The sequence below is a fragment of the Triticum dicoccoides genome, chromosome 5B (assembly GCF_002162155.2).
Source record: "Triticum dicoccoides isolate Atlit2015 ecotype Zavitan chromosome 5B, WEW_v2.0, whole genome shotgun sequence".
NCBI lineage: Eukaryota > Viridiplantae > Streptophyta > Magnoliopsida > Poales > Poaceae > Triticum > Triticum dicoccoides.
This window is the reverse complement of record NC_041389.1, coordinates 488,794,602-488,803,602: the sequence shown is the minus strand read 5'-3', so window position 1 is coordinate 488,803,602 and position 9,001 is coordinate 488,794,602. Positions and strand designations below refer to the sequence as shown.

Sequence of the window (9,001 nt, the reverse complement as noted above, 5' to 3'; positions counted from 1 at the left end):
TCTATCTTAGGGTGGAAGAACGGTAGTGGTGTAAGTTTGCCGGAGAAAAAACCGGTGAGGACATTGGCGGCGGCAAGACCGGCGATGGGAGGAGGTTGAGGAAAGGGCATTCTGGCAAGGTGGAAGCGGGAGTGCCGTGGGCGGCGGCAACAGGCTCGATCGGGGGGTAGAATCAGGGGTACAAGATGAACAAAAACCAGTTGGGAGGTAGAAGATGTCTAAGCCGTTGGATCTACATCAAATAGCTGAAAATGATTCGACTGACCCTAATTCGATTTTAGTCGACTGGTATATATCGAGTCTTATTTTCTGTGTAGCGGCCCGAGCCGAATTTTGGAAGTATTCCTACATTGTGTCCTCATTGTACTGGCAGAAAAGGGGGGACAACTCAAAGGGGGGCCACAAGACCAAACTCCATCGGCGCTGGTGCGGCGCCTGTCACTCTACACGCAGAGTTCAGAGCCGTGAGACAACTCGCCAACAGATCGCCTTCCGCCGAACTGTCGCCAGACGCGCGATCCGCATCCGCAGCCTACCCCCTGCATCCAAGGCAGAGATCTCGGAGCCGATTCACCCCGGCAAAAGGGCCAAGCCAAGTTGTGCATGCCGGCCACTCTCGGCCGGTCGCTCTGCCTCTGCCTCTTGGGACGTGCAGGGCTTGGCGTGCTGTCTGCGGCGAAGCGCGCGCACGGTTCCCTTTCTTCCCGTCGCCGTCGCTCGCCTTGAATAGCGACAGCGTTGCCCGTTTGGCCTCCGTTACCAATTTTAGGTCATTTTTCAATTTCAAATTTTAGAGTCGAGCCAAATGGACCGGCCGATCGAGTCGCAGCTGCGGCAGCGACAGATGTTATATGTTCCTGCGGGCTTAATTAATCCTGGTTTCCCTTTCGTTTTTTTTTTTAACAGGGAAGTGCCCCGAAGGGCCAGACTTACATTAGATAAGCTTCAAAGCACACTTTACATCAGGACCGAAAGAAAAAGAAAGATTACAACAAAGTCCCAGACTTTTGCATGGAGAACCCCTAACTGAAAGATTAAAACGCAATCGGGTCCTTGGCAGCCTTCGCTCAGATTGAACCTCGCCGTCGCCGGGGACGAACCACTTGGGGCGACAAGATCGCCATGGGTGCAGCACGTGCATCCCAGAGCCTCTGAACGAAAACTGGAACTGCCTCCCATAAGGCATGCAAGCCAGGAGGAAAGGGGTTGGCCGCCCTTCGACCAGAAGAAGCAGAGGGTCGATGAAGACCGGCAGCCGACTGCAAGCGCCGTAGCTCCACCATAGAATCCTCTGCTGATGAGCTCGAACCCGACCATCAATCTTCAGCTCAGTGCTTCCCCACCCCTCTTCATCCACCACCTTGGCGGCATCAAGTGGAGGAAGGTAGCAACGAGGCCTCCTGCAAGTGGTAGGCATGTACATCTCCTGCTGCTCTATCTCTCTTCCCACAACCATGGTGGTAAGAACAGATCGAGGAAGAAGAGCATCTGGCACACCATATTGGGATTTATTACAGCAAGAAAAGGGGGGAGAAGTGGGGACGAAACCGGACGGGCCTAAGCTTCGCCATGGATCCGGCTGAGGGAAGCCGCCGAAGGATCCGCTGCCAGGGATCATCCTTGCCTCCGCCTTTTCGCCACCAGCGTGGCCCCAAGGGAGAGTTGAACAACCACCTAGACAAGATCCAAAACGCAACTCCACTTTATTTGCCAGAGAAAGACACTCACACACTACTAGACCTAGGATCCAGACCTCCATCCCACCCAGCGCCGGCCACCATGGCCGCCGGCGGCGAGGGGGAGGGAGGCCGGATGGGGAAGCTGGAGGTGGAGCTCTCAAGGATACGGCAGAACGCCAGTCCAGAAAGTCGGGCGGTCCGTAAATGGACAGACTGAAGTATGCCGCTGGTTTCCCTTTCGTTGATGAGTGTCTTGGGGAGACTTGCAAGTTACAGCTGATGCGGATGCCGCAGCCGCTTTAATGGAGATTTCTTCTTCTCTTCAACCCAATTCTCATGGTTACCATGGCGCTGCGGCCGTACGTACAAGGACAGGTATACAAGGAAGGCTGGAATTTAAATGCCTGGCTAGGCCTCTCTTTGGGAGGCATGATCGCACTGCAGGTCTGCAGCAGCTGGAGCTTAGCGTGTCGGATGCTGCTGGCAATGGCTAGTGCTGCTGCTGACCTCTTCTTGGTCTGGGGCGTGACAAGTGTGGTCCGTGACGCAGCTCGACGTCGAAGACGGCGACGGTGATGGCTGCTCCTGCTGGTGATCGCCGGTCGTCTCGCCGCCCGCTGCCGACCTCCTTGCTCTGCTTTTCATAGACACCCGGCACACGACCCATTCGCTGCTCTGCGAGCCGCCATTGGCACGCTTGTTCTGGTCCGCCGCGCCGGCGAGGCGGTACTCGTGCATGACCCAGTCCGTGCGCGACTTGCCGCGGTGGAAGGCCAGCGCCGTCTTGACGCCGACGAGCAGCCGCTTGCCAACCGGCAGCTGCACGAACACCGGCTTCTCCTTCCCCGTGGCCTTCCAGTACCCTCCGGTCGCTCTCCTCCGCCGCCCGCCACGGCCTTGCCTCTGGCTGAAGAAGTAAGCCGATTCCCCCTCGCTCGCGCCTGCAGCAATCAACCGAAAACGGAACGAAATCAATTTGACAATTTCCATGTGAGCAGTCATTCATGCATGCGTGCGTGCAAGAAGCCAACAAGAAAACGCACCGGGGAGGTCCCAGGGGTCGGGCATGGCGGCGTCGTGGACGACGGGGATGACGGCGGCGGGCAGCGGGCGGTCCAGGGCCATGCGGCGGAGGTACTGCAGCAGCAGCTCCACGTCGGTGGGGTGGAACCGAAACCCCGGAGGCAGCAGCTGCGTCGGCGGCGCCTCCCCTGCTGCCCGCATCTTCTCCATTAGCGTAGTATAGTTGCAGGTTTAAGGTGCAAGTAGAAGGTCAGAAACTGATCGGCGATCACCGATCAGTCTGGGAAGGCAGTACAATTCTGCCGGTACAGTTTTGGTAGAGAGGTGAGGAGGTCGATGAGTGGAGTGGAGACGAAAAGGCGGGCAATTTATAGGATCTGCATACGCGCGCTGTGGCGTGGAGCAGACTCCATCCTGCCGCCGTCTATTGCTTAAGCAGTATGATTCCTTGTTGGAATAGACAAGATCCCGTCTCCCTCACCACTAAAATTGTTCCCCCAACTCTTCCATTCGAGCACGAAAGCTCGTGAGGTGCGGAATGAATACATTTGTAGAAAAATTCAGGCGCCGCTTCAAAGCTGAAAGGGATGTGATAATGCCATCAATCTCACGTATATTTGTCTATGTAGTTGACACTGTCATGTCATGTATTAATCCTTGTTCAATACATGTGACGATGTCATGTATTTGTATAGAGTATAGACTTTAGTCTTGCTATACAAAAGTATATTAATCCTAAGTACGTAATAGCCGGGCGTATGTGATTGTGATCGTTATGCAGAGCTAGCTGCGTGCTGGCAGCTACTGATACCGTCTATGCTCTTGCTTGAGAAATTTTACTCGAGCAGAGCAGCCTTAATTTCATGGGAAAAAAAGGATCCTGCTCTCTCTATTCGTGGGCCATGCACGTGTATTTTGACGGGACGTTGTTTCGTGGTGGGCAGGTGATGTCTTTTACGCTAATCAACAGGGCTGATCAATCATACATGTGCTCTGCATGTTAATTACTAGTACTAATATGTGATATACTCCGTACGATACAAGCTACCACATGTGAACTGGGAACGAATCATGCATGCATGCATGCATGCATGAGGCTGGGCCTTTTCCTTTGCTTCTACTTGTAGCTAATCATGCAGGCAGGCAGCCCACCATTATATTAGCAACCCTTAAACTATTTCTTCTTTCTTTCTTTCTAAAACAAACGTTGCTTTAACCCTTGAGTTGCTTCCTGCCCCCTCCTTCCAGGCAGTCGGGCATCACAAGTTCCCGAAACCCAGGGGCTCTGGGGTCCACAGTAACCACACAATGATGATCGGCCGAGCCCGGCGGATAGATAGATATTTTTCAAGCGCCGGCGCAGTCAGAAAGCTTCAACCCGGATAGATCACGGGCATCAGCGCCTGACTTTGCGATTTCCCATCCTCCAATTGATCCCAGTAGCTTTCTTGCGCCTCTTGCGTTCCTTGAGAATTATCGACGTGTAGACTCGATTAACTGTCTAATTCAGCGCGATTACGACGCCGCTTCATGTTTCTTCACCCGAATCATCGGCAGCGGCGGTACAAAATCCGGACGACAGCGACAGGGGGCGGGTGGTGCCAAGGAGGCATATTGCGGAAGAGGCCGCGACCGGGGGCGTCAACGAACTGGCGCGCGCGAGCAAGCAAGATCGATGTGGAGGGGCAGTAACTTTCGTCTCCGGCCGAACCCGTCGCCGTTAAGGTTGACAGGTGCTAGGCCGGGCCGGGTTGGAATGAATCCAGCATGCATGGATGGAAATTGTGGACTTGCTTGCTCGCCCTGCCTCGGCGCCCCCAAGGGGTAACTTCCTCGGCGTTGCTACCTGCTCGGTGCGTGCCGTCATAGATGGATGGCTTCTGAAACATATACACATCCCAGTGGACAGTGGTGAACTGGTGTTCATCACTGCCACGCATCGATCTATTCAGGTTCAGGCCGGGCTATAGGCCTATAGCTAGCTCGCACCTGAGAAACAGGGACGGACGGACAACCGGGCAGGGTTAGTTAGGCCTAATTAAGCCGGCCTGATAGACCAAGCAAGCAAGCAACGGGCACCTGCCTCTCCTAACTCCTCAAGCTCAAGCAAAGCACCACCACGTACGCAATGATGATGCAAACGCCGGCTGGCAGAAAACAACTGCCCCAAAGCACATGTTTATCGGCCTTGGTGGTACTGGTAGCGTCTGGATGCGGGCAAACGCCGGACCGGAAGTAGGAGCTCGGAAAGCCGCCGATCCTCGTCAGTTTGCTGTCTGTCGCCCGTCGCCGTCGTACGAGCCGGACCCCATGCTTCCGTGGGACACTGAGCGTGTTCCGCGGCCTGGCCTAGCTGGAGAGCATATCGGTTTGTGGCCTAGCCTCGCAGAAAGTCCAATCGGGTTAGCTCACCTGACGTTCCTCCGTTCCTTAAACAAACGGCAAGAGGGGCAGCGAGGAAGAGTGCCGCGGAAATGGCTGCGGAGAACAAGCAAGCGATCGATCGATCAATCAACCAGGCGCGCGGAAAGCTGCCCACCAGAAGTAGGTAAAGGCGAATCAATCATAGATTCATAGGATTGCCGCGAGGATCGCTCGCTCGCTCGCGGCGGTTAGCTGGGACGTCCGGCACGTCCCGCGCGCGCATGGATTTCCCCAAACGCAAGGCAGGATTGACGTAGGAACCCGGGAACATTCGTGTGGCACGGTCGCGCGAGCAGTGTGCGTTTCACTTCACTGGCTCGATCCATCGCGGCTGATGGGGGACATGCCATCTAGAGAACCAGTTTAATTAATCACTCCACACTTGTCTAGACCAGTTAATTACTCAACACTTGTCTGCCGGACGGACGGATTTGTCAATGGCTTTGGAGTGCGGATGGCTCTGACTTGTGCGTGGCGACTGGCCGGCCGAGCCGCGCGGACGTACGTTGGCGCCGGGGCGAAGCAACATCACCGCCCACATTGTGTTATTCTAGTCTACTTGCTACCATCCTGCTACGCAGGTTTGATTAGTCGACGCTGCTCTTTGGCTGCCGATTGGCGTGAGGTGAGGGGCTCCATCCAAGTGTAGAGAACTCACCGGGGTTGGTTGATGCCTTGTGTCCCCGGATACGCAACTAGGAGGACCGGGCCGGGGAGCTGCATGCCCATGCTTCTTCTCTGCTTTTTCACCTTGCTTGCTTAGAGCATCTACAACCGGGCACCTCCAATCCCTTGGGGCAATACCAACACGGCCCGGACAGTTCAGAATTATTTTGGCATCTAACGGCGTTCACCAAAATTGTCTGGACCAAACTGAACGTTTGAAATCCCACAAACCGAAACCAAACTCGCGGTTTGCGAGCGTCCAGACGTCCGCCACTTACACATCCGACAGCGCGGACCCACCCAAAACTCATCCAGGGCCCTCACATTTGGCCATTTTTGCCACTGTCTACACCTTCCCACTGCCTTCCACCTCCCCCTGATCGTCGCCTCCTCCTCACCGCCTGCCCGTTCCTCCGTCCGCCACCTTGATGGAGCCAACGCTGGAGGAAGAGCCCACATAAGTGGTACTTTTGCTAAATCAAGGTGATCCTCGCTTGAGGTATTTAACCGCACTACCCATGCTACTGCCAAAACTGTAAAAGAATGATACTCACTATAACTAACTCGATCTTTTCCTCCACGCTAGATGATACTTCTCATAAATCAGTGGATGTTTTGTCTTGTTTTAAGGAAATGAGTAGGGCAAGGAAAGTAAAGTACTATTTTGGTTCGTATTATTTCAAGATACTCTATATACATTGGTTTTTGTTTTATCGGTTGCAATTATATAAAAAAAATCACAGGAAACCAAGCGTTAGGGGCATAAAGCAAGAAGGTGAGACGAACCTACCAACTCCACTTTAATAATAGAGACTTCCTGACATGTGAAGTAGTAAACTTGAATCTAGTCGATTTTGTTTCAGATATTGTGGCGATATTTTAGTAAGAAATCCGTTCTGCAGCTTTGGCTCCATGGATCTTTTTTTCAAAAAGGAAAATCATTTTCTGAAAGTTTTCAAAATTTGACCAAAAATCAACGTGTACATGTGAATGTATTCTTCATGCTATATTTTAATAAAATAAGAAAATATTTTATTTTCATAGATGTGAACATTTTTTCTGGCACACATGAACATTTTTTTAGGAAAAAAGCTACATGAACATTTCATGATGAACATTTTTTCTTGCAATATATGAATACTTTCTAACTTACCTTCTTACAACATGATATATAAGTGTATTGAAAAGATATGAAAAGGAAAAGAAAGCATTCACAAAGTTTTTTAAACACAGGGAGGGGAGAAGAAGGTCCTCGGAGTTGCTGCATTTTTGTATGAAACGTGACACAACACAACAAAGAGAACACCGAAAGAAAAAAAAATCAACCATGTCATCCCTTCCTACAAGCAAGAGCCTGAAGATAAGAGATAATACACAATGTAATCATATTACGGCCAGTGACCTCACCGGAGCTACTTTTGGCACCAACTCCGGTAGAAACCCTACCATATCGAGAGAAAGAACGAGGGACTCACCATGGACGTTTGAGAGGGATCGTAAAAAAACTTGTTTCATCTCATGTTCCGATGGCCAAGGTTGATGTGTTGGAAGAAGATTGTCCAATGAACATCCAATGCACCTTCCAAGTCCCAAAGGACACAAGACTTGAATGGACAACAAAGTCATTCACCCCCCTAGAGAAAGAGGGGAGCGAAAGCTTGTTGCGCCGGATGCACCACTCCAACGACTTTATTGAGAGGTAAAGTGAAAAAGCTTCCCTCCTAGTTCGCCGACCAGCAGGGTCGCTGAAAGGAAGGAACAATCTGCTGCCAACCGATATCGCTCACAGACACGCCATGACACCAATCCAGTAAGACATGATGACATTCCCCATTGGGGGGGCAACTCTATACTACTCCTAAACCTAGCCCTAACATCCACAACGAAGGCCCCGCCACCTCTCTCACCCCTTGTTTGTTGGCGATGTCGTCAGAGGAAGAGGGGAGGGAGGCTCTTCGGGCGACTCTCAAGATGCGAAGAAGAGGGAAAAGGGTGGGGACAAAATCCACTAACAAAGAGTGACGAGCGCAGATCATGGCGGGGGCGACTCTAGCACGTAGGGATGAAGGTGGACGCGTCTGCATCTGCATTTATATTTTTTGTATTAGCACGCTTATTAAAGCAGCTAGGATTAGTTTTCCCAAGACATGCAAGGATTCGGCAAGGCTATTTCACGCAAGTTGCAAGGCGTAGCTCCGGCTCGCCTCTCATGTGACGCTACTGGGCTGGCCTAGTACGACAGCTGTAGTGTGAGTTCTTTCTTCTCTACATTTTTTTTGCAGTTTTATCACTATATGCGACAGTTTTCTTTGTTTTTTTCCATTTTTTTCAAAACATGGCTACATTTTTCATACACATTGTACATTTTTTTAATATACACCAGTAACATTTTGTATACATTTTTTAAGACTTTTAAAATGCATGATTACCATTTTTTAAATATATGATTTAATGTCTATTATTTCATTATCATTTTACATTAATGGTATACATATAAACATTTTTATGCACGTTTAAATTTTTTCAAATACATTTTTTTCAAAGACATGTTTATTTAAGATTTTTCAAGTACGTGTTAAACATTTTTCAAATACATGTTGAAACATTTTCTGAATGGTGTTGTTTTTCAAAACTATGTGAAAAATAGTTTTGTGTTGTAAAAATATTTTCATAAATATCACAAGCATATTTTTGAAACTCGTGAACATTTTTTCAAATCTAGTGACATATTTTAATGGTACTAATCTTTTTAATACACAATATTCGCTGACATTGTATAAACTTTTTCCAAAAATAAAACACATTTTCAAAATGCGTGAATATATCTACAAAATGTGATGTACATTTTTTGAATGGTACAAAACATGTTGTTATACTATGGGAACATTTTGTCACATTGTATAAACATTTTTTTAAAAGGTCACGTGCGTATTTTGCAAAACTGTAAACCTTTTATTTGAAATATCATGTATAATGTTTTTGAATGGTACAAAACATGTTATTTGAATTATGCTTTTTATATTTTTACGTTGTATGGGCATATTTTTATATGTCCCGAACATTTGTATCAAATGATATCAATTACTTTTTAAAGTTGATCAAACCTTTTTTACACTGCATGAATATTTTCTAAACGATCGATTAACATTTTTTAAGACTAAATATAAATATTTCTATTTCAAAAATATAAATAAACGGGTGCTAGGAGG

At 49.2% G+C, this 9,001-nt stretch overlaps 1 protein-coding gene across 1 annotated transcript; it reads right to left on the bottom strand.

Annotated features, from left to right (window-relative positions):
* Positions 1 to 901: 901 nt before the first annotated feature.
* Positions 902 to 3,125, bottom strand: LOC119311048 (NAC domain-containing protein 41-like). Its single transcript, XM_037586668.1, has 2 exons — positions 2,723 to 3,125; positions 902 to 2,620 (listed from the first exon to the last, which is right to left on the bottom strand). The coding sequence occupies exons 1-2, from the start codon at positions 2,910 to 2,912 to the stop codon at positions 2,142 to 2,144; spliced, it is 669 nt and encodes a 222-aa protein (XP_037442565.1). The 5' UTR covers positions 2,913 to 3,125; the 3' UTR covers positions 902 to 2,141.
* Positions 3,126 to 9,001: the final 5,876 nt, after the last annotated feature.

What these genes read in the sequence shown, in the direction of transcription:
- LOC119311048 (XM_037586668.1), bottom strand. Translation starts at nt 2,912, where the DNA reads ATGGAGAAGATGCGGGCAGCAGGGGAGGCGCCGCCGACGCAGCTGCTG. An exon ending in CGACCCCTGGGACCTCCCCG is followed by an intron (nt 2,621 to 2,722) that starts GTGCGTTTTCTT and finishes TGATTGCTGCAG; the next exon opens with GCGCGAGCGAGGGGGAATCG.